The 24,529-nt window shown below is 49.7% G+C and overlaps 5 protein-coding genes across 5 annotated transcripts; 3 read left to right on the top strand and 2 right to left on the bottom strand.

The window, feature by feature from the left end:
* Nucleotides 1-83: 83 nt before the first annotated feature.
* On the bottom strand, nucleotides 84-1,878 carry GGI43DRAFT_420260 (histidine--tRNA ligase; the record flags this gene model as incomplete). The annotated part of the gene is made up of 3 exons (XM_083207791.1): nucleotides 84-479; nucleotides 553-1,775; nucleotides 1,827-1,878. The coding sequence occupies 3 exons, from the start codon at nucleotides 1,876-1,878 to the stop codon at nucleotides 84-86; spliced, it is 1,671 nt and encodes a 556-aa protein (XP_083064709.1).
* A 2,180-nt stretch (nucleotides 1,879-4,058) lies between these two features.
* On the top strand, nucleotides 4,059-8,772 carry GGI43DRAFT_420259 (P-loop containing nucleoside triphosphate hydrolase protein; the record flags this gene model as incomplete). The annotated part of the gene is made up of 12 exons (XM_083207790.1): nucleotides 4,059-4,199; nucleotides 4,272-4,377; nucleotides 4,466-4,550; nucleotides 4,607-4,661; nucleotides 4,769-5,104; nucleotides 5,166-5,336; nucleotides 5,395-5,489; nucleotides 5,543-6,245; nucleotides 6,340-7,988; nucleotides 8,047-8,165; nucleotides 8,233-8,669; nucleotides 8,746-8,772. 12 exons carry the CDS (start codon nucleotides 4,059-4,061, stop codon nucleotides 8,770-8,772), a joined length of 3,924 nt encoding a protein of 1,307 aa, XP_083064708.1.
* Nucleotides 8,773-9,126: 354 nt separating this feature from the next.
* Nucleotides 9,127-14,986, bottom strand: GGI43DRAFT_420258 (uncharacterized protein; the record flags this gene model as incomplete). The annotated part of the gene is made up of 9 exons (XM_083207789.1): nucleotides 9,127-9,903; nucleotides 9,959-10,099; nucleotides 10,239-10,455; nucleotides 11,569-12,615; nucleotides 12,682-12,806; nucleotides 12,867-12,994; nucleotides 13,168-13,914; nucleotides 14,020-14,597; nucleotides 14,907-14,986. The coding sequence occupies 9 exons, from the start codon at nucleotides 14,984-14,986 to the stop codon at nucleotides 9,127-9,129; spliced, it is 3,840 nt and encodes a 1,279-aa protein (XP_083064707.1).
* Nucleotides 14,987-17,030: 2,044 nt separating this feature from the next.
* On the top strand, nucleotides 17,031-19,933 carry GGI43DRAFT_141693 (major facilitator superfamily domain-containing protein). The gene is made up of 4 exons (XM_083199304.1): nucleotides 17,031-17,817; nucleotides 17,898-19,039; nucleotides 19,101-19,205; nucleotides 19,270-19,933. Exons 1-4 carry the CDS (start codon nucleotides 17,645-17,647, stop codon nucleotides 19,482-19,484), a joined length of 1,635 nt encoding a protein of 544 aa, XP_083064706.1. The 5' UTR covers nucleotides 17,031-17,644; the 3' UTR covers nucleotides 19,485-19,933.
* Nucleotides 19,934-20,341: 408 nt separating this feature from the next.
* On the top strand, nucleotides 20,342-22,337 carry GGI43DRAFT_379264 (FYVE zinc finger-domain-containing protein; the record flags this gene model as incomplete). Its single annotated transcript, XM_083202812.1, has 3 exons — nucleotides 20,342-21,207; nucleotides 21,279-21,675; nucleotides 21,747-22,337. The coding sequence occupies 3 exons, from the start codon at nucleotides 20,342-20,344 to the stop codon at nucleotides 22,335-22,337; spliced, it is 1,854 nt and encodes a 617-aa protein (XP_083064705.1).
* Between the last annotated feature and the right edge of the window lie 2,192 nt (nucleotides 22,338-24,529).

Genomic DNA, 24,529 nt, shown 5'->3' with positions numbered 1-24,529 from the left:
TATTTCACTAATTCGCAAAATGTTGCTCGATTGTGGCATATCATAGCATTCAACTTTTTTTTTTTTTAATTTGTCATCATCATCTATGAGGCCGGAGTCTCAGTCGTAGCATCTGCTGCTGGAGCTGCTGGGGCTTCCTCCGCCTTGGCTTCAGCCTCTGCCTTGGCTTCAGCCTCCTTCTTGGCTGCCTGGTTACCCTTAATGCCGTCTACCACCTTCAGACCCTCGGCTTGTATCGTGATGCTCTCCAGCTCTCTCTTGCGCTGAATTCGGTACTTCAGCTCTTCCGCCATACGTGATGTGTCAACTAACACTCCGTCCTTTTCGGGGTGTCCATCCTTGAGGCCCATCTCCTTGACCTTGATCTTGCCTTGAGCCAGCTCGTCTTCGCCGATAAAGATGGCAAAAGGCACGCCGTTGGCTTCGGCAGCTTTGAACTGAGCCTGCATCTTGGGCTTCGCCTTGTACAAAAACTCAGCCTGTAGATTGTATGTTAGTAATAGTCACTACTAGCCAATACGAAGTGTAATCGATGAGAATAAAAGGTCTTACCTTGATGCCGGCCTGCCACAGCTGTGCGCAAATTTCCAAACGCTCCTTGACCAGTCCCTTTCCACCAAGGGCCATGACATAGACATCGACCTCATTGCCACGCACTTGTTCGGCGGACTTGTCTGCGGCCATCCGAGCCTTGGTGATGGAAAAGATGCGGTCGACACCGAATGAAATACCAACACAAGGGATCTGGTTCTTTCCGGAGAACATGCCGACCAGGTTGTCATATCGACCACCAGCAGCCACACTTCCAACACCGACGGTGGGGTCATCAGACCTGTCGTCGTCCTCTCCGTTGCTCTTTGACTTCTTCTTGGATGGCTTTGCGGTGGCGGCTTCTGATCCTGGCGTTGCCTCAGGAGCAGAACCTTCGGTGACAACTTCATAAATCAAGCCAGTGTAGTAATCCAAGCCACGAGCCAGGCCAAGATCAAATGATACCTTATCAAGAGCGCCAAAGGCCTCGAGATATTCGAAGAGGAGGGCAACATCCGCAATGCCCTGCTTCATGGATTCGTTTGCTGACAGCTTCTCATCGTTGCGGAGCTTCTCGAGCAATTCGTGGCGTCCTCTCAAAACAACCCATTCTCCAATACGGTCTGCAATCTCCCCATCCAGGCCCTTCTCTTCAGTCATCTCTTTCCGGACTTCGGCCCATGGCAGCTTGTCTAGCTTGTCGACTGCAGAGGAGATGGTTCTAATCTTGTCTTCGGGGACTCCGCAGACCTGGAAGATACCATCCAGAATCTTGCGGTGGTTGAGCTTGATAGTATATGCGCCGTTCCATCCAAGGCCTTCAAAGACTTCGGTGATGATACGGATGACTTCGGCGTCGGGAAGCATAGAGTCGTAAGTGCCAGCAATGTCGAAATCGCACTGGTAGAACTCTCGCATTCTACCCTTGGTCATGGCAGGCTGATCTCGGCGATAGACCTTGGCAATGTGGTAGCGCTTGATGTTCTGAATGTCCTTGTTCATGGCCAGGAAACGGGCGAATGGGACCGTCAGGTCGTATCTCAGCGAGGTGAGCTCGCCGCCTTGGTCGGCAAGGTCGTAGATAAGCTTGCTATCCTCACCATACTTGCCAGAGAGGATCTCCTTCAGCTCGAATACAGGTGTGTCGATGGTAACTCCGCCGTGGCGCTTGAAGACTTCGGTGATGGTGCTGAAGATCTTGTCTCGAATGACCATGTCCTTGCCACTCCCGTGGGGTAAGTAAGCTTCGAGTTTTGCTACTTTCGCGCTTCCGCGATTCGAGTATCACAACTTACAATCTTTTGTGCCCTTGGCAGTTTTTAGCTCGAACTTGGTTTTGGGAGCCATGTCGACGGTTGGCGCCTGTGAGTGGAACGAAGATAGAGTACGTGGAATAGGGGTCGCAAGTCGAAGTCTTTGCAATTGCGACAATGGCCGATATGGTCGAAGAGACCTAAGTGCAGCCAAAACTATCTTCATCCGAGGGGTGGAGGGGAAAAAATAGGCTTGAAGTTGTGGCAGGAGTCATCGGCGCCGTTTGTATGGGTCACACAAAAGTCAGCCCCGCCAATTTGGGTGGTGGCTCGACAGGCGGGGCAGAATTTTTTTATCGATAAGGAATGCAGTAAACAGAGGAGCTCGTCACTTGTAGAGCTCAGCTCCAATGAGAGCAAAGTCTGATGCTGGCTGGATGGAATGCATGATGCGATGCCAGTAGCGTTTTGCACGTTGCATCTGATGCAATTGGTTAAAATTTTGTAAATATTTATGGCGTGAATATAGATTTATATATATATACAAATATATCATCGACTGGGAATACCGAGCGTGTAAAAAAAGAAGAAAGACCAAGAGTGATGAGAGTTTGGTTGTATTAAGCACATGCTAGGCGGGCACTCTCCGCATCCATCTCGCCCTATATCATGTAAGTCATCCATACATGTACTGTACTCTACTAGTAGCTGCGTAGCGCAAATGGGTTAACCCGAGCGCAGCTTTATGGATAGGCAGACATCATGCTCTCCATACAGGACTATTCAGGGTAGTAGTCAAATAGGGGAAGAATCGTCCAGCTAATGCATCACCGTTGCTTTTTTGATAGTTGGTTTATTTGATGCCGCGTAACACATTGATGACAAACAGCCCCGAAATTTCCCTTTGAGGGGCGTAGTGAATATTCGCCTTGAGCAGCATGACGAGTGCATGGATGATGCGTGACTCACAATACGAAGTGCAGAGCATAGGTGGCTTCTTCATTGCTGATGGTTGGCATCAGGCCATCTAAGCTTTTCAGATTGGGTTATATGTGGCGCCTCTACGGGCATCGTTGCCTCTTGGTGGCGGACCGTCATGTGCCAGAAATGTTCCATTTGCTGACGGCTTTTCGGGCTATTTCAACTTCCCGATAGGGTCGTCAAACGATGTCACTATATTGAGGCAAACACGACGCCCTATGCTTTCATCTCACATACTCAATTCAACTAGCAGTGCCCCATACTAGCCGTAACACTGTAGTCCATCCTTGCAAACCGAACAATACGACGCCACCTGGCCCTAGCGCGATTGTCCCAAGCCAGAGCCGAGTCTGTTGCCTATTACTATTACTCGCACATAACTGGACCAAAAGGCTTTACACGTATGTGGCTGCACCATGATTGGCCAACCCCAGCATTATCTGCGTGCCAATATCGGGATTTGATGTGGTCCCGAGTGAAAAGTTTCATGTTGATGCTACTCGTATCGCTTCGAGATATACATGACAAAGGTACGGGGGAAACGTTGGTTCTTGGATATGCGCACTTGAAGCCAGATCGCAACGAGCTAGGCTGGGCTACTATGGGAAATTAAGGTGTAGCATCAAAGTTTTAGCAAAGGTCAGCATCATAGTACGGACGAGTCGATTCAGTATCTATCTGTATTGCCTGTCTATGATCTGGCACTCGCGAATTTGGACATAGACCTCTAGCTACTATTACGAGTACAACCGCTAGCAAGTAAATAAGAAAACGGTTCTTAGGGGTTGTTTGGCCCCTGCATCTGCGGATAAATGGAGCAGCAGCAGGTCTAGAAGCATTGATGATTTTAATGACTGATGGATTCGTCTTAGGCATCCAGGCAGGGGGGGAAGTATATGCTGTCAATAGTTTCAAGCAACAAAACTCACTAACAACTTGACGGCTCCCTCTCTTTTAGCTCTCGAATATGCCACTGCCCTACATCAGAATCAGTATCCACTGCGATTCGCCGCCTGTGGTCCGCGTACTGATCGTTTTGAACCCGCCAGCTCTAATTAATTTTCCGCATCCAAAAAAAGGCTTCAGGGGCTTAAACTCGCGGTGAGTTCCCGGGGCCGCGCTGGGGACTAGACCGACCTAGGAAACCGTACGTACCTGTACTTATGTATTGCGGCGCACAACACCTTGAGCACTTCAGCTCGCCTCCATCAACTTTGTCTTCTTTAACACTCGTCCAAGGGCCGGTATCTGATTCCTCATCAGTATTGGACTCAGGGCCTTCACCGTTTCGAGATGGGAGAGATCGACGTCGAGCTGTCGGGCTATCCTGTGGATGAAAAGGCATCATCAGCCTCTGTTGACGATGGCACCACCTCCGAGCAAGAGAAGCCAAAGGCTCGACCTCAAAGATTAGCATCCTTTAAAGATTATCTGGTGTGTCTTTCCGTTGAAATACATCAAAAAATAAGTAGCTTGAAAGTGCTAATCAACGTCAATTCTTCTTAGCGAGTCTTTCAATATGCGACGAAATGGGACTTCTTTGCCTACGCGGCGGGCATCTTGGCCTCCATCGGTGCTGGTATCACGTTGCCGTTGATGAACGTAGTATTTGGTATGGCTTCTTTGATTTAATTTTCTTACACTCATCTTTGTCAGTCCATATTGCTGTGTTGTGCATCAAGTTTACGGTGTTGTTCTAGGTAATTTCGTCGGCAGCATAAGCAGCTTTACCGATCCCTCCAGCCAAAGTGAGGAAGCTTTCCACCGAAGAACAAATAAGCTGTCGTCAGTAACCATTCTTGATGTTTATTTTCTATCAAATTACTTAGGCGTATTACCAGTCTATACATGTTTGCTCTTTTTCTCGGACGACTGGGACTCAACTATATCAACAAGGTGCGAAGAATCCTGTCAATGTTTACAGTCCCGATGGCATCTTCATCCATATTGTGCCTGCTCCTTATGATTTATTCAGCCGCTAAGAAATATACGTCATGCAATAGTTTGCCTTTCGAATGATCGGAATTAGGATCTCTTCGGCGATTCGATATCACTACTTGACAGCACTGCTAGGCCAGAGCATTCATGTTCTGGACTCGATGCCGCCGGGCTACGCGACGACGACAATTACCTCGACCAGCAACACTCTTCAGCTTGGTATTTCGGAAAAGCTTGGTGTCTTCTTTGAATACAACGCGACAATTGTCGCTTCCATCATTATTGCGTTTACCCGAAATTGGGCTCTCACGCTAGTTACGTCTTCGACGATTCTCTTTATTGGACTCACTATCTCTATATTGATGCCTATCATTGTCAAAGGCCACGGACGAGTGACACAGGTAGGCAATGCTCCGATCAATGGGTATGCGACTCTCAAAACTGTACTCACAACTTTGCTAGGCCGAAGCAAAATCCTCTGCCGTTGCGAGTGAGACCTTTGCTAGTATTCGCATGATTTCAGCGTGCGGCGCGGAGAGCCGCATGGCGAAAAAGTATGGAGTATCTGTCGAGGAAGCCAAAATGCATGCCCAGCGCACATCTCCATTTCTTTCTCTGCAATTTGGATTGATCGTAAGTAACATCTCTTCTTTTTCATCTCAAGAAAAGAGCGTCTTTAACAGCCTCACAGTTCTTCAGTGTATTTTCAGCGTTTGCGCTCGCATTCTGGTATGGAACTAGGTCTGTAGCCAAGGGAGATATTAATAACGTTGGAACGATTGTCATGTGAGTTTTCCCTTTCTAAGATGAGCATATTAATACGGTGCTAAATTGTAAAGCGTTTTGATGTCTGTGATGAATGTTGTCTTCTCGCTGGAACGAACAACCACCCCCCTTTTAGCTGTTAGCAAAGCCACAGTTGCAGCCTGCCAATTCTTTACTGTTATAGACGCACCCCAGCCAGAGAAGGGCCATCTTACAGATCCTGAGGTCTCTGCCACTGACGACATTGTATTCGAAAATGTCACTTTTGCTTACCCAAGCCGTCCTCATGTCAAGATTCTAGACGAGCTGGATCTCCGTATTGAGGCAGGCAAAATTAATGCCATTGTCGGCCCATCGGGATCAGGAAAGAGTACAGTTGTCGGATTGATTGAAAGATGGTATTCACTGAAGCATCAATACGTTATTGAAGAGGCCGTGGAACCGGAAAAGAAGAAGAAGAAGAAGAAGCCGAGTGATATTGAAGAAGAGGAACTTACCACCCCGAAAGAGGAAGACACCGGCCCACCAGTGCAGCTCAGCGGTAATCTCACAACTGGTGGTCATGCTCTGGATGACATCAACTTGAAGTGGTGGAGATCTCAGATTGGACTGGTTCAGCAGGAACCTTTTCTATTCAACGATTCGATATACAAAAACGTCGCGAATGGTCTAATTGGCACGCAATGGGAGAACGAGCCGGAAGAAGTAAAGAGAAAACTGGTCAAGGAAGCGTGCATTGAAGCATTTGCCGATGAATTCGTTGACAAACTTCCAGAGGTTAGTTGTTCACGGATCCTTTGTTACCTCGTCTTTCCCGTCTCTACAGGTCGCCCTCTTTCTGATTACCATGCTAATGTTGGATATGTTGTAGGGCTACGATACCTTAGTTGGCGACAGCGGTGCTAAACTCTCTGGCGGCCAGCGCCAGCGTATTGCCATCGCTAGATCCATCGTTCGAAAGCCGAAGATTCTCATTCTAGACGAAGCTACGAGTGCGATAGATGTGCGAGGAGAACGCATTGTCCAGGCTGCTCTCGACCGCGTGGCGCAGAATCGTACAACAATCACGATAGCTCATCGTCTGTCCACGATCAAGAAGGCCGATCGAATAATTGTTATTAAGAAGGGAAAGGTCGCAGAGCAGGGCAACCACGAGAGCCTTATTGCCTTGGAGGGCGGTGTCTATGCTGGTCTCGTCCAAGCTCAGGCACTCTCATTAGGAAATTCATCCCAGCCCGAAGAAAATGATGACCCGATGGATAGCGATGACAGTCTGACTCGCGAGAAGAGCCAGGCTCTTTATCAAGCCAAAGATCAAACCGATAACAGCACCGAGAAGCAGCGTAACCTATTCAGCAGCTTTGGCCGTCTCTTTTATGAGACTAAAAGCTACTGGTACCTGATGGCTGTGACATTATTTTTCGCCGCCTGTGCCGGCGCAGCAACCCCACTGCAAGCCTGGCTCTTTGCAAAACTCATTGTAGTATTCGACTTTACTGGCCAAAAACTGCTTCACGAAAGCCAGTTTTGGTCCTTGATGTGGTTTGTGTTGGCTATCGGTGTTGGGGTCTCTTACTTTGGAGCCTTTTTTGCTTCCACTCGAATGGCGTCAATCATTCGTGCCAAGTATCAGCAGCAGTATTTTGAGGCCATCCTTTACCAAAAGACTTCATATTTTGATGAGGAGGACCACTCCCACGGCACCATGACTGCTCGTGCCGCAGGAGATCCTCAGCGGCTCGACGAGCTTATGGGCTCGAATATGGCCAGCGTCTATATTGCACTTTTTAACCTCACTGGATCAATCATTATCTCCTTCTACTTTGGCTGGAAGCTAGCCTTGGTCGGTTGTGCTGTCGTCATGCCCATTCTTTTTGCCTCTTCGTACTGGCGCTTTAGGTATGAATTGCAATTCGAAAAGATGAATAATGAGGTTTTCGCCGAAAGTTCCAAGTTTGCTTCCGAATCGATTGGCGCTTTTAGAACTGTCACATCGTTAACTCTGGAAACTCCCATCACTGACCGTTTCAAAACACTATGCGATGGCCACGTTAATACGGCGTTCAAAAAAGCCCGCTTCGCCAGCTTTCTCTTTGGATTCGCGGACAGCTGCACATTGGCCTGTCAAGCGCTTATTTTCTGGTATGGTAGCCACCTCTTGGCAAGCGGCGAGTACAAGGCTGAAAACTACTTTGTCTGCTTCATGGCCATCATGAATGCCTCGCAGTCTGCCGGTCAGAGTTTCGGCTTTGGCCCCAACGCGGCACAAGTGACGGAGGCCTCGAACCGTATCTTGAACACGAGAGAAACAATGAACCGAGATAAGAGCTCTGGAGGAAAGGAGATCCCGGACGTGGAAGGAGGTGTAAAGATTGAGCTCAAGGACGTGCATTTCAAGTATCCGACTCGAGACATGCCCGTCTTCCGCGGGCTCAACTTGACGATTGAAAAGGGCCAATTTGCGGCTCTTGTGGGATCCTCTGGGTGCGGCAAGACGAGCATTATTTCACTTCTTGAAAGGTTAGTCCAATGGCAATTTGATATTTCTGGCTGAGTAACTAATGTTTGATATGGATAGATTCTACGATCTCGACAATGGCCACATTCTGTGCAACGGCCAAGATATCGCTGATGTCAACGTTTTCGACTACCGCAAGCACCTTTCACTCGTAGCACAAGAAGCAACCTTATTCCAAGGTTAGTATCTTCCATTTCGTCCAAGAAGTCTTTTATAATCCATAAAGCTAATTTCTATCTACCATAGGCACTCTCAGAGACAACATCATCCTCGGCGTCGACGATGCCACCGTCACCGACGAACAAATCCACCAAGCCTGTCGCGACGCCTCTATCCACGACTTCATCGTCTCCCTCCCTGAAGGATACAACACAAACATCGGCTCCCGCGGTGTTTCCCTATCAGGTGGTCAAAAGCAACGTGTTGCCATTGCCCGTGCTCTAATCCGTAATCCGAACATCTTGCTCTTAGACGAAGCTACCAGTTCGCTTGATTCGGAGAGCGAGAAACTCGTGCAGGCAGCGTTTGAGCGCGCCAGCAAGGGGCGAACCATGGTTGTCGTTGCTCATCGACTAGCGACGGTGCAGAATGCAGATGTCATTTTTGTGCTAGGCGAGGGCAAGCTTCTTGAGCAGGGTAGTCATATGGAACTGTTGAAGAAGAAGGGGGTTTACTGGAATATGGTAAGTTTTACTATCCTTGTTTGGAGCGCCCTCTTTGCCATTTATGAACCGTTACTAATGCATGTGGTGAAAATAGTGTCAAAGTCAAGCTTTGGACAGGTAATCCTACGTGGACGAATACATGGGCTTATGAACTACGCATAAATCACTGACCATCTCATTTTGGGCGCAATATCGGCGCTTCGTTATATTTTATGAAGCGATTTTCTGTATATATCTTTTTTAATCCAACTGAATCTGTAAATTCAACATAGATAAGTATAAGGACGATCTAGTAACACAACTCCATCGAGCAAATAGACACAAAATTCTCTTCTCTGAGCCTAATAACATGGCCGCTACTTGGGGCTAAAGATAGCTTTAAGTTGCTTCGCTCTCTCGCTGAATTTATTGATTCTTGATGTCTTTCCAAAACGAAAAATATCAGTATTTAATCCTGCCACGTCCAGCAGAGTACTTATTTCCACAACTCATCCATCTCCTTGAGGATGTACTCTGAATGAGTCATGACAAAGTCATGCGTACCAGGAACAACCTTCCAAACCACATTGTCCTTTCCGCCCACAAGAGGAAGGCCCTCACGCTCGTAGCTCTTCACGTCGATAATCTCGTCGTTCTGCGCCAACAGGATCATCGTCGAGCCTGGCTTTCGGCGCGCAAGAAGCCTCCAGCTATCATGTTGATTCATCAAGGGTGCGTGTCGAATTGCAGACATGAATGAGGGGATGAAGCCGGTGTGGTGAAGGGCCATCCATCGAACGTATTTGAGCACATGCTGCTCAAGGGGGATGGAGGAATCGTCGGATTTCTGCGTCTCACTGTTGCTGATAGCCTCTGTGACGGCGATGTCGGCGGCTGCTGCGGACGCTGAGACCTCTTTGGCCTTTCGGGAGGCCGCGATGGGTTGTTGCAGACGAATTCGAGTCAAGTAGGCGAGGATTCTCTCCGGCACAAAGCCGGACTTGAAGATGAACAACGATAGGGCGCCAAAGTCTTCACCGTTGATGAGACCAGCGGGGGCGAGCAGAACGAGCGACGAGACAAGATGAGGAAACGCAGTGGCAAAGTGAACGGCGATGCCACCGCCGAGGGAGTATCCAACAAGGCGGAAAGCGTTGTTTCCAGTCCAGGCGAGAGGGCTTGAGGCTAGCACGAGAAGTATCTGAGTAGTGTAGAGGCGCTCATCATGAGGGAGATCCCCGACACCGTCAGAGAAGCCTCGGCCAAAGAGATCCTATATAGCTGCTATTAGTCTGGAGAGAGTGTTTGCATGATAGGAGAATTCTTACAAAGAGCATTACTCGACATCCGCGTTTAACGAGGCCGTGGGCGATTAGAGCGAGAGTTATACAGGGAGTGCTAATACCATGGACGAGTATGACTTTTTCGCCATCCTCGGGACCGAATTCATAGACGCGGATGGATCCATACTGGGATAATATTTAGCCTGGCAGTTCTTCACTTTTCATTATTCACCCTTCCCATCTTATCTTATCTCATCTACGTTACCATCCATCTCAGGACATGAAATTAAGATGAAGGGAAAAGGAAAACACAAGAGTAACTCACCGGCGTATCAACGTCCCTCGCCCCCGGAAAGGCGTCCGGCTGATAGACCAGGCCCTCGACCTCATCCCTCGGCAGCCCCGGAATCGTCGTCTTGAGCGGGTTCGGCAGCGCCTTGCCCCACCGCGGCCGCAGCGCCGACCTGGCGAACAGCACCAGCGTCGCCGTGGCTACAGCCGTGGCCGTGACCGCGACGGCCGGCGACTGCCAGCGGAGGAAGCTGCTAGCTGCGGAGCTGGAGTCCATGGCCCCAGGGGAAGGGTGGGATGGGGTGATAAGATGGAGAGGGTTATTCAGCAAGGCTGATTGGGTTTTCTAACATGGGGTGAGTGGTTGGAGATGGTGATGATGCCCCGTGGGTCGTAGCCCGTTGTTGGTGGGAGATTCCGTCTTATGGCGGTTTGTAGCTGTGATAGTGGGAGATAAGAGAGAGAGAGAGAAAAGAGATGTCACGTTGGATGAAACAGAGATGGACAGCAGGGGATTCAATAGAGTATAGTGTCTTTGTCGTGATATTCCTTCGGCTTGTACAAAGGTGAGACAGATGATGAAAGAGAAGAGAGAAGAGAGCTGAACAAGTTGAGTTGTGGGGGACGGGCCGCGGGAAGTGAGTGAAAGCGAAACTCTATTGCCCAGCCCCTCTGTTCCGCGCAGCAAAGGTAAACAAAAACTATTAAAAAGGCTAAGTAAGACGAAAGGTGAAATTCGGTGCCAGAATGGTATGCATGTATAACAGAACAGATAAGAGAGTTCGAAGGAGCAGGTAGAGATGACCAATCTCGCTCAGCCTCGCTTGTCTCATCACTGCGCAAATGCGGCTGTTCGTTTCCAGTATAGCCTGCTAGTGGAGACGCTGGCTGCCGTTTACACAGTACTAGCTCCAGGATAATAATAGCAGCTGGGCTTTTAAGCAGAGAATGGCTGCCAATCTAACGCACGTGGCTCTCCGATTTAGTTGACTGGTATCCAATCAATCTGACACTCGCTACCTAGTAATCAGATATGCTTGTTGCGATATAATAGACTTTGTCTTGATAATATATTGTTATACCATATGTACGAATATATATTTACATATGCAAGAGGCTGTATATACGTCTGCCCGTCCATCTAATGCAATAAATATACTTTACACAGCGCACTCGTCTCCATCGTACCTACACTAACATCCCCTACTCGGGTATCATATAATGATGGCACCATCCTTGGCTGAATAGACCACATAGAAAACAATAGCAAGAAAATCAATGAAAGCAGCAGAAATGCAACTCCATCCAGTGATCAGTGGTATATACAGAGAAATGGAAAATTCTCACAAAAATATTGAAATGACTATCCCAAGCCAACCGCCCAGGCCGCGTTTCCGAGCTGTTTAATCAGCTGGCAGAGGTTCTCAACGAGAGGCGGCAAGGCGTCTTGGGGTCTTCTAAAATTCGTCTGCAAAATTTCCTGCGCAATATCCATGCATGCACGAGGGTCGTAAACAGACGCATCACCAGGCGCCGCTCCTGAGCTTGGCCCCGTGGGCCCTTGGATAAGGGGTCTTCCCTGCCCAAAGCTCAAGAACTGCTGAATCAATGTGGCATTATTGCCTTCATCCAGGTACATGGGCTCATATCCATACTGCGATGTCATATCCTGCTGTTGGCTGGCTCGGGCTACAACGCCATAGGTCCACAGAGCAAGTGAGGCATGGTGGACTGCAATAGCGTAGAAATCCTTCAGTTGGCCGAGAGGAAACAGCTTGGCATACCGTAAAATCTGTCCCGCACACCAGATTGCGCACCAAGACTCAGGGCTAGCTGTCCACTGTTGCAAAATGGGGTACATACGGCGGGCTTCTTCTTCTCCTTGTTTGCCCGAGAAGATCTGCAGGTCGTCCAGAGACACGTGAAGGTGCATCATGAGAAGATTGAGAACGACGTGCTCTTGAGGGGTAATGTCCTGTAAATCTGAAGAGGCGAACTGAAATGACTGCAGTTCTCTTATGAGCTCCTGGCGCCTGGAGCTAAGCAAGGCGTTGGGCCTATCCTTGGTGTAGCTGCGGAACTGGTGCACTACACTTAGCTGAGAGTATTCGAAAATCATTGACCAGAAACCGTGGAGAAGGATTGACACAGATAGCTGCATGTCAATTCGTGCAGAGTTTTCAGCAAGTTGGCGTACGTCTCTGTACGCATCGGCGATTGATGGCAGCTTTGAATTCTGTTGTCTGGCCGTTCTCGATAGATAAAGCGTCTTCCACTCAGATGCCGACTTTGCGAACCACAACTCCTTCCGTTCTGGCAGCGGCAGCGTCAACTCAGAATATGACATGCAGGGGTTTGTCAATGCTGTCATAGATAACTGGGCTTCTCGGATGTAGCAGTGGAATGCCAGTCTTTTCTCCCTTTAACGTTAGTGACCGGCTGATGGAGAACAGAAACTACCTCTACCACAGACTGACCTCTTCCACTGCTCCGCAGTTGCCCACTTCATCCACTTTTGTTCTAATATTGCACCCTCGTCCGAGGCATCGACCGTAATAGTAGGATACATGTGCCGCTGGAACAGTCGTCGATATCTCATCATCTGAAATCAGTTAGTAATTATGCATCATGTGTGATTTGCAATTGATATTCTCCCCCCTACCGTCACAGGAATCACTAAATGGCACTCGGCGATTTCCATCTTTCTGCGGTTACCGCTCCATAGACCCACGTCTTGCCCCAAAATGAGCGATTGGACTAAACTAAGATTTTGGATAGCGGTATTATTATCTTCAAACTGCAACGGGAGTTAGACGCAAACTCATTGTTTCAAGGTGGATACAGAAGTGCTTGTCAGCTCTTTGAATCTTACTCTTGCAGGTATGGTAATGCCTAGCGGATTTTGATGTAAGCAGACTACCTTTCTAACAATCTAGTTGATTTCTTGTATGGATTTCACTTACGAACTGCCTCTTGGATGGCAAATCCAAACTTGCGTAACGTCGGGGCCGGCATCAGCACAGCACCAGCAGCCACAGCGTTCCCAACCCATTCAGGCCATAGCGAATTCAGCTTGAGGGTAGGAAAGTGTATCCATGTCGATACCTGTCGGATATGGGCGGCTAGGAAAACTTGCATCATCGTGTCCATCACATCCACCGTTGGAAAAGAGGCAGCCACCCGGCCGGCCGTCGAAGCATCGCGACAAGTCTTTAGTATAATGGCCAAAATTTGGTCGCGGCTGGAAAGATTCAGCTTCTGATCAACGACCCGCTCAAGATTCTTCTTAGTTTCTTGAAATTGCGCATTAGAAAGATCTTTGGCGGAAATGGGCAGGTTACCCTGCTCCGTATAGCCACTATCCCTAGCAGTCGGCTCCCATTTCCAAGGCAATTCTCCCCAGACGTTGGCAAGATTCTGTCGCATCTGGGACATTTCAGCCGAGTTTTGAGAGTTTTGACCGGCCAAAGTAGGTGCTATCAGAGCTCCGCCGTCCTCTAGATCTAGGTTCCAGTGATCTAGGAGGCCAAAGTCCATGTCGGTAAGATCCATGTCCATATTGTCGCAGAAATCCAACACGGCCGGACCTTGAGATTCGGCTGGCCGAGGCAGATCCAAAGGCTGCTGGTAGAGGACATCGCGCAGGAAATCGAAGAAGGGGATATTACTAAAGTCCATAGGGCCTGCTTTTGCTGGGTTCTGTGGGTGAGCTAGGCTAAGAGTATGGCCTACATGATGAGGACGCCGTCAGTCTTCGCCCCCTACTGTGATGAATAATTCAAAGCTTGCCCCCAAGAGCCAATCGCAAGACTTACCTGACTCCACCCCAGTATCCGGAGTTGTCAACTGGCTGTCGTCTTGCCTTGATGAGTTGGTCTGCGACAGAGGGCTGCTCTTGCTGGTTATGTTATCGCGGATAAAGTTCGCAGGAGTATTATGAAGCGTAGAATTCGAATCTGCGGATCCTATATAAGAGCCGCTACTTGGCTGGGTTTCTGCAGCAGCCTCCTGCCCGCTCGCTGGAAGGTGAACAAGGTGCGTAGAAGAGCCTGGGCTGGTCTCGATAGAAGAACAAGCCAAATTACGGCTGACGCAGCGTCTGCATGGCTTCGTTTCGTCGCATTTGACCCGCGCAGTGGCGCAAGGGCGGCAGGCCTGGGTGACGCGGCTCGAGTTGGGAGTCGTAACCAGCCGTTGACGCTTCTTAGGCGAGTCGTTCTCATGATTGCTAACGTGCCTCCTTAAAAGATCCTTGCGTGCAAACGACTTTTTACAGATTTCGCAAGCAAAGCGCCGGCCCAAGGTGTGCGTCTGGACATGTCTAACAAGGTGCTCTGGCCGTGAGTATGAACGCCCGCAGTCGCGGCAAGCATAAGGATTGCTGTTCTGATGGCTCTGATGGAGTGCTGGTACTGGAGTTTCGCCGGTGGCACTGCTGGCGAATGCGTCGGCAGCCGTATCTGAAGCAGAGGCAGAAGTGCCGGCAGCAGTATTCGTCCCAGGAGAGGTTGATGGAGGACCAGGCGGGGTTGACGACGGTGCAGCCTGCATAGTGATGCGACTTTGGACCGTCGAGTTCGACGGCGTAGGGCCTGCTATACTTGTAGCGATAACATCAGAGCCCACGGCCTGCCGCTTTACCACCGGAAAAGGCTCGGGATCAGGTACAGGCACAGGTAGAGATGTAGGTAGAGACCCAGACAGAGGCAGAGATTCAGGCGCGGACGGCGGCCGAGGATCGCTGCCCGGGCCCATATCAAGAATATGTGATAGACCAGCCATTCTGTGTGGCCAGACTACGGAGCTGGCGGAGGCCCCGAATCCACCTGGTTCTCTGGCTTGGCAGGGTTTAACAACACATCAAGGCCTCTGGAGGACAGCCTCGCGAAGCAGATTAGGAGAAGGCGCCTCCTCAAGCTGAGGTTACGACAGCTAGACTAAAGGCCCCCGGATGAGAGGGGCCGGGGCAATGGCAACGCCGTTACCGGTAAGGCTGAGGACTTGTAGCGGTAGTTGTCGTTGATGCTAGTGATCTTGAACGGCAGTGGTACTGTATGTAGTGTATGGAGGTGTAGCAGCAGCAGCAGCGTCCAATGTGCTCAATCTGAACACATGAGCCGATCCCAGCTACCGAGCCGCGGATGGCGCTTACACGTAGTCTTGGACACTTTGACCCCGAGACGTCGCGAGTAGAATCGGCGCGCGCAGCTGTGCACGAGCGAGCTTGGCATACTAGGAGGATCTAGCTTGGCGAATCGCAGCAGCGTGGCTTGCGTGTTCAATGTCGATGATTCGGCTGCCGTAAGGGACTGGAGTCAAGGAGTCAGGGCATGTTAGTGCGAGCGATGGCGAGACACAGCGAGCAGCGAGTACGCGTACTCTAGTAATGGTGTGCTAGCGGTACTACCACTACTAGCGGCAGTCCACGGGGTAGCAGGTTCAACGCCTCCAGCACCCTCCCGTACCGGCAGCCAATGGCGAAGCCCCAAGGCAAACGAGCGGCTCGGGCCCCCCGGTGGGTTATCGGGAATTTCTTTTTTGGCCGGGCTCTAGCAGCTCTGAAGACGCGTGCCACAAGCTTTGGGGCCAGGGCTGAAGACACAGCTGAGGTCCTCTGTGTCGAGGTCGAGCAGAAACAGCGGCTCTGGAGACGAACGAGTTGCAGGTGGGGGCGATCTGGGGTGCTGCCGGCCCTGCGACCTAGCAAAGACATTAGCCAACGAAAATCTTTTCTTCCACTGCATCTTCCCTCTAATTAGCAGCTCCTCCGTGGCGGCCGGTAATAACTCCTGCTCGTGGGAGGCGCTTTATTGGCGCTTTTTAGCATGGAGCCGGTCCTCAGCTGGAGCCGGTTAGCCACAAAGTTTATTGCTGCTGCCAAACTTTGCCGGCGTAGGGTTAAAGCTTATCCGGAGTATCGCGATGCGACGCAGATGCAGCTTTTTATCCAGAGAGAATGGTAGTCTGCATGCACATGGTGCATGGTGGGTTCTTGAAATTGCCACTCACGGGCAGATCAGGATGCGGTTAAACTACATGTAAAAAAGAAAAAGAAAGAAAATCTTGCCATCTGTGGTACTTCTAGTACCGTTACTGCTCCAGGTGCTGCTCACTACACAGTACCTATAGCAGAGGCAGAAACCTATAAATCTCGGGCCAGACGGGAGATATCCGATGATATGGTTATATTAGCGTTGGTGTCGTCCCGAACTGAGTTGACACTGCACGCGCTAATTGATCATGGTGGGAGCTGATTCTATTGGGATACCGAGAAATTGGTTACCGCCATGTGGCTTCCGCCTGAGTTGACAGGTAGCACAAGATTAAGATCATACGGTGGACTATGCAATCTACGGATTGAGAAATCTGCACGGTACTAATCAGTGCTGTTCACCCGCGCTTTCAGCTGCTACTAGTAAAAGTACATGGGTGCCGTCCTGCGAGATCTGGGAGCCTTTGGTCTCACATTTCTGGTGTGCGATAATACGGAGTATACGAATATCGACATGGCCCGACATCCAATGCGGCGGTATCTTTAATACTGCTACTCCGTACAATAAGATCAAATCAAATGTAGCGGCGCCGTTGGCATTTCTAGACGGAATCTCCGTACTGCCGGTTCAGTAATCGTAGCAGCCGCAGGGATGTTGAAACGGTCTTGATGAGGATGCCCCTCTGGACGCGCACGTTGTTTCCCGGCATCCCTCGTGGTTCTGGAGCCTACCCAAGTTAGGACCCCTTGTATCCCGTTTAGTGCTGTGACCGGGGCAATGCCATACTGGTGCCGGTACTAGTCCTGCTAGGCGCTGCGCTCTAAACTCGGAGTGCAGGAAGCCCTATTCTCAATTCTGCTCTCCCCGTCACGCATCCCGCAGCGCTATCGATTGCTAGGCCTGGCGCCACGGCAAGCCTCGCTAGACCCTTAAACCTGGCACGAGATGTTTCGGATGTCTGCTGAAAGGCTGAATAGGTTTTTTTTTGGTGTTTTTTGTTTTTCCTCGGTGACCAAAAGAGATGCCTGCTGGCAGGTCAAATTTGTGTCAACTGCCATAGGGTATCCGTGAGCCGCGTGTCTCAGCTCAATCCCTACTTCGTCCTCCAAGCGCCGCGCAACTGCCATCGCCTACTGTGGGCCCGTACCCTCCCTTTTTTCCTTGATATTACCTTATTGCATCTAATCCGCGGTCTGCAGCCCCCTGAGGTTGCAGAGCCTGTCCTGTCGTTGCGTCTGCTCGGGCTAACTCTACGGCCGCACATCCATACCTGTCCGCTCAACATGCTCATGGTATACTAACCGTCTGAGAGAGGATTTCTCCCGGGGAAAAAACATTAGAAAGCTTATGGACAGGTCCTAAATGATGCCAAGTTTGTGAGCGCGAGCTTAATCTCTCCTTCAATCTCCTCTGGGGCCATCTCGCGCCACTCTTTTTGTGCTCAACCATGACCTTTCAGGACGATGTCATTGCCCCGGCACTTGATCCGCAGGCCGAGGAGTCTATCAAAGAGAAGAGCCGTAAACGAACCCTCGGCAATCTGCGACTTATTGACCAAGAAACAAATGCCGTGATTCTGGTCCCCACGCCATCCTCCGACCCCAATGATCCGTTGAACTGGTATGTAATTATACACTACATCTTTTCCTTGAAATAGCGTCATCTGGTTGTTCTCTAGCTCACGCATGTATGCGTATTAGGTCGACGTGGCGCAAGAATTATGTCGCCGGCGTTCTCTGCCTGACTATGGCAGTGTGCAACTTTCTGGCAGCTGGGCCAGCTATCGCGGTACCGGCCACGGCTATGGATTTCTATCCAAATGCTTTGGCTAATGGCACACTAATTACTTCAGCTATTCCAAAGGTTGCCTACTTCTTCACCACCACGTCTCTGCTTCAAGGCATAGGCAACATTGTTTGGGTGCCTGCTGCCAACAAATGGGGCCGCCGGCCAGTATATATCTTGAGCTACATAATCTATTTTGCCATGGCTATATGGCTCATCTTTGAGAAATCATATACCAGATTTCTGGTAGGGCGAATTCTCATGGGATTTGGTTCTGGTGCAGCAGAGACGCTTGCGCCCATCTCCATTGCTGACATATTCTTTCTCCACGAAAGAGGCAGGGTCATGTCTGCCTATACCTGCTTTCTCTCAGTCGGTGCATCTGCAGGTCTGGTAGTATCTGGTCTAATTACAATAAACCATTCTTGGCGAACCATCTATCAAGTCGGTACCGCTTTGGTTGGCTTTGTCCTTCTTCTTCTTATCTTCACTGTACCGGAGACCAGCTATTTGCGGACAGATCATTATGACTCACCCTCTTCAGACGCGTCAGATGAGAAACAAGGATCAGCTGTACGCGAAGAGACACAGACTTCCACGAAGAAAATGAGCTACATTGAGTCGCTTTTGGTATTCAAGGCTGCCGGTACGGGCGAAAACATCTTCAAAATGATGATTCGCCCCTTTGGCTTGATTATCCTTCCGCCGGTGTTATGGGCTGCTCTCTCTCTAGCAGTGACTATTGGATTTCTAGTGGCGGTTACATCCAACTCGTCTGTAGCTTTCAAAGAGACGTACGGCTTTGCTTCTTACCAGGTTGGACTCTGCTATATCGCCGCCGTCATCGGGTCTCTCTTCGGATTACCCGCAGGTGGTCACCTTGGAGACAAGGTTGCCGACATCTTAACGAAGCGAAACAATGGCATTCGAGAACCCGAAATGCGACTACCGGCGGTGATGATATCAGCAATCACCGCTCCACTTGCTCTCATTCTATATGGTGTTGGTATCCAGTATGACCTTCACTGGATATGTCCAACTCTAGGACTGGCCCTCAGTAAGAGAATCTCCCCATCAAACAATTATCAACTGAGTTTGGCGCTAATTATTAAATGCAGTCAGCTTCTCTATCACGCAGTCCAATACGATTTGCATAGTTTATGTTATTGATTCTTACCGCCCAGTTGCAGGTGAGATAACGTTGGCAGTCACTGGATTCAAGGGTACGTTTGGTTCATTACTCGTTAAGTTGACTTTCAAGAAATTACCATGACTAACAATGACCAGCCCTGTTCGCATTCTTTCTCTCCTTTGAAGCAAATCCCTGGGTCAGTCTCTCTGGTTATCGGGATGCATTCGGAGCCATGGCAGGAATTGCGGGGGGAGTCCTCCTTATGTGGATCCCCTTGTATTTCTGGGGAAAGCAAATTCGGCATCACTCGTGGCAATGGAGGGTCATCTCATTTATACACTGGGATAACGACCGTGAAGTGGGGGAGTGAATATCATTTAGAATTATTATCGTCCGTTAAGGTTGCTGGTAACCCGGTTCTGATTAAGGAGTCGATTAAGCGAGATACCCCATTTGCAAAGCTAGCAACCAAACTATCGTTCCTCCGGAGTAAATGGGCGTTTTTGTACAAAAGATGAGCCGTAACCTTTATTTTTAGCACAAAAAAGCACCGACGCTATAGAGTGGTAGTAGATGCTAAGTTGGGTAGTGCTCGGTAGTTATGCTGTTATCATGCTAATGATTACTACTGCCTAGTTCAAATTACCTGCACAAGATTACCATGTATAAGTACCACGTATGAAGTACCACGCAGTGACGACGAAATAAAACGATGGAACGCTTCATGTCGTTTGAGTTCCCAGCCTCGCATTAAGACCCTCCAACCAGCATTGCCAAAAAAAGTCAGCTGGGCCTGGTGACTAAGCGCTGGCGCCACCCTCTCGATAAGCTTCACCCGCTTGAGCGATAAGTGATCGCGTGTCTCAACCTACATTCAAGGGGGCTTCGACGAGGTGGTGATTCCATGCATTTCTTTTCTGTTTGATCGCTCTGCTGCCTTGACGCGGCGTCTCCTTCATAGCGGCTTTATCACCCGAACATGACTTGAACCCTCTCAGGAGGCGTGGTACTGTGGTGCATCATCGCTCAAAGTGTCTCGCGCTTGGGGGGGCTTGAGGTCTATTATCAACAATAAGCTTCCCGCCCGCACTCTATTTCGCTACAGTTTATCCCTCGCTCCTACGAAGCAGAGGCCATCAAGATCAACCCGGATATATTCGGCGTCACCGACCGCTCTGTCTCGTCATCTGTCTTTGTTTGCACTGCTGTATTCGTAACTGCTACAGCATGGCCAGCCAGCAGGGTGGACCGAGCGCTCTCGCCCCCCATGATGCAAGGGAGGCGAGTGTCACTGCTGGTGCGACACTTGACTCGCCATATTCGAGCGATGAGGAACGAAACAGCCAAGATTTCACTTGTCGCTGGCGAACGTCTGAATTCCACGACCAAGAGTGCTACCGATACTTTGACTGTCCGTCTCACCTGGTGGAGAGGCGGCTCTCTATAGACGGCACTGACGAACCAAGAGAAAGCGCTGCCGAAGCGACCGAAATTCGAGACGATCACGTTTCTCCCAGAACTTCGATCGACGAAATTCCAGAAACAGAAGAAGAAAATACGGCTGCCGAGCCGCAGCGGGGTGAAGATACGCTTGTTCCGGATCCTTTGGCGTCCTCATCGGGGATATCATCAGGGCTGGCGGCTGAGAGAGGAGAGAGCAGCACAACGAGGACGGGAACAGCGGATCCTGCGGCTCTACCTGCCAGAACATCATCGTTGCCAATCAGAACTCGCTTTTCCTCCAGAAGTATAGACTTGCGGCCGGCCGGCTCGTCCAGCAGCGAAAGCTGGGGCGAGCTTTTTGATCAGCCCAGTGGAGCGATGTCTACCAGTGCACCAGCTGCGGATTTGTCAGAGAACACCTCGCCCAGGATGTCTGCACGCGACCAGCTATCTGCCATGTATGCTGTCGATACGGATAGAATATCGAACGAGAACGCTCTACACCACCACTCTTTGACAAGATCGTCTGAACGTGAGCGCGAACGTCAGTCATCGGTTGTTCTTCCTAGGTGGCAACCCGATGGCGAAGTGACTTACTGTCCTATATGTCGTACTCAGTTCAGTATCTTTGTGCGCAAACACCACTGCAGGTACGTTAACTGTTCTTGGAGCAGGCGAAAGGCCGTTGAACAAGTATGGATGACTGACATGATGGAAACAGAAAATGCGGGAGAGTCGTTTGCAATTCTTGCTCCCCTCACAGGATCATTATTCCGCATCAGTTCATCGTCCGAGCACCCGGCTCCGAGGTGCCGCTTCCTCCAGCCCTGTTTTTTGACAGCTCAGGCGGTGGTTATGTCGACATGAATGGGCTATCTGGGGGCGAGCGGGTGCGTCTCTGCAACCCATGCGTTCCTGATCCCAACACGGCGCCTCCGCAAAGCCCCGGCTCTCCCGGTCTGTCACCACACTCGGCACGACGCAGGTCGCGGAATAGCACGGGCAGCGGGTATCCTCCTTCACCTTCTGTAAACAATCGCTACGGAGGGGTGTTTGCAGCTGGTCAGAGTAATGATCCTTACCAATTCTACACCTCCAGGACAAGGAGCATCACAATGGTAGGCATATCAAAATATATAGCAATACTGTTAATTGGAGACACTTATCTAACCTTGAATTTTCTATCTAGGATCCAACTGGACAGAGAGCAGGAGGTGCCTCATCCTCGTCATCCTCACGCAGGCGCAGCAGTGCCAATTATGAGGTATCGTCCTTGAATCGGCTGCTGGCCGCTGGACCATCCCCCTTTAACATGCACAACCAACACCATATTCATCGACGACGCTTGACTGGAGAGTCTAGCTCGTCATCTCGGCAGAGGGCGTTGCCTCCCCCTCCTCAGATTGCAGAGGAGGATGAATGCCCCATCTGTCACCTGGAGCTTCCGTCTCGAGAACTGCCCAACTTTGAAGATTTACGAGAGTCACATATCACCACTTGTATCCAATCTCATAGCACCTATGGCAGCCCTCGCGGAGCAGCAGACAGCGCCACACCACCACCTCCCCCGCGGCGCACCGGCATGTATACGTATCCCGCGACAGAGAAAGACTGTGTCGACGACGCGGAGTGCACTATTTGTTTAGAAGAGTTTACCGTTGGCATTCCGATGGCACGACTTGAGTGTCTTTGTAGATTTCACCGATCTTGTATTTCAGCCTGGTTTGTCAATCACCCGGGAAGATGTCCAGTGCATCAGCATGACGGGTTCGGGTACTAGATGAAAAAGACGGCCGATGGTCGGCCCGGCGGCATGTTTGACTATTTTCTACAGTGTTTTCGTATATCCATTCCTTTGCATATTGGAGTATCTGGGAAAGAATTTTGTCTGTTGTTTTTGTAGGCTTATTTGCCGGGACACACACCAGATTCCCCTCCTTTTTTGATGATATCAACTTATTATGGCAGCCTTTTCGATTCTGAGGCTCCCCCTCCTCTCTAACGGCGTTGTTGGCAATTTGAGCACAGAAAGCCCTTGATCTAGCTGTTATGGATTTTTTAACGAATGAAAGATATGCATGGCAGCGATTGGAATTGATAAACAGACTTGCTTCTTCTCTTATTATCTACAAATACAACGTGTCGTGCAACAAATGGGCGCTTTTTGGTTCGATGTGACCGGACACGTAGCATAAAACATCAGGAAGACAGACATGAGACTGGTGTAACTCGACTCGTCCGAATCATACTCCGTAGCCAAACGCTGTGCACGTCCAATGAAGAAGTTTCAAGAAGCCAGTGTCCTTGTAATCGCACCTGGTTTGCTCTTGGTGATCATACCCCGCAATCGCACACAACCAATATCAGTGTGAGGGGGGTTGGCCTACTGACGTGAACCCTGGAAACTTGGAACGGCACTCTTTGATGTAACGCTTCGATTTACAGATACCTACATGCAGGTACTCTATATGTATTACTATTTTTACTGCGCGTCCCTCTACGGCCCATGCAGATCGTCAATCTGTACTTATACGATGCAAGTATAATCCTCGTGTTCGCCTATCTTTATCAACATCCATGGGGGCGGGACAACGACGATAGAAATACGTAGTGAGGATTTTCCTTCTTCTTCTTTGCTCTGTGGAAAAATATTTTGCCAAACTATGACTTCACTTCCATGCAGATCATGAGCTGAGGATGATGATGATCTTCTGCAACCTGAGCCCGGGCGATCGGGGCGTGGGACGCTAAGGTGGTTTTTAGTGTGGGATATAATGCATGGAAGAACCAAGTCAAATCCCTGTCTGGCTGAAGTCTGGATACGTGTGTGTTGGTAGCTGGGAGTCTAAGGAAGACGGCGGCATGCAGTTCCCTTAGCTGGGAGGGGATATTTTGTATCTGCTAGGTATTTGTATTTACTTTAGGGCTAAAGCATTTATACATGTTTGCTCGTGAATCAATGTGATTTAGTGTCCCACAATCACATATTGTGATAGTGACAGGCAAACAATTTTGAAAGTGTAAAATGTTGACGCTGTGCTGTCCGGAGCTTCTCAGTCCTGGTTGTCGTTATTCAATGCCACGGCAATTTGATACACGAAAATTGTGTTACATGCGACCCCTAGTGTTTGATTTTTGCATTCCCCCAAAAACCAGCAACCTCGCAACACCTCATCAAATACAAATAATACCCAAGACATAGCGAATTTGAATTTTCAGCATGGGTCTTTGCCGAGACCCGGCTCCTATTTCTCAAGATATATTACTAGCGTTTGCTGCAGATTATTTGTTTTTGTTCAATTGAAGGGATTGCGGCTGGGAGCATCTCCACAAACCCGAATTTCTCAAGCTTTTCCGCTCTAATGCTGCAGAGCCGCGGGTATTAAGATCCGAAATGAGACATTCTCTCCCTTTTTGTGTCTTCATCACTTTCCCCGCTATGCAAGGGATGGAAAGAGGACACAGACTGCGCGACGATTTCGGCCTTTGCTTCAAAAGTGCCACATCTGCAAGCGGCCATGGGAGGAAGCGAGAAAGGCCTGTTGCAATTGTGGCACCAAATCTTAAGCATATTTGGCCACATTTAACGTGAGATGACGGCCAATTTACTTGGCATCAATGCCTGTATTGCTGCATCACCGCCCGTCTCCTTTCCATTAAACTGCTTGAGACTGCACTTCTCCAGGTGTCTCAACACATGTAAATATCGGGATAGTGTATTTGGTGTTTCATCACGCAGCCGTACCCAACAGTGGAGCGAAAGGGTCTGATGCTGATAAGCGCTCACTCACCTGAATACATTGAATGTACAATTTCGAGGCCTCCATCCATCCCGTAGCATGCCGAACTTCCATTGCTAGCGGTCCGGATAGCGCTTAACACCACCTGCAGCTGCGAATCCTCAGGCCCCCAAGGCTCTAGATCATCCCTCCGGGCCAGGCGCTACTGCAGGCTACAGCGCCCCTAAGGCAC

The sequence above is a fragment of the Trichoderma evansii genome (genome assembly GCF_050947405.1).
Source record: "Trichoderma evansii strain SZMC 28006 chromosome Unknown GGI43scaffold_2, whole genome shotgun sequence".
In the NCBI taxonomy this organism is placed as follows: domain Eukaryota; kingdom Fungi; phylum Ascomycota; class Sordariomycetes; order Hypocreales; family Hypocreaceae; genus Trichoderma; species Trichoderma evansii.
Note: the sequence above shows the minus strand (reverse complement) of the source record. Positions and strands in the feature narration are given on the sequence as shown.

Bases quoted from the DNA above. Each gene is read 5' to 3' on its own strand.
- GGI43DRAFT_141693 (XM_083199304.1), top strand. From the start codon at position 17,645: ATGACCTTTCAGGACGATGTCATTGCCCCGGCACTTGATCCGCAGGCC. The intron at 19,040-19,100 runs GTAAGAGAATCT...TATTAAATGCAG, and splicing joins AACTCTAGGACTGGCCCTCA to TCAGCTTCTCTATCACGCAG. The intron at 19,206-19,269 runs GTACGTTTGGTT...AACAATGACCAG, and splicing joins GGCAGTCACTGGATTCAAGG to CCCTGTTCGCATTCTTTCTC.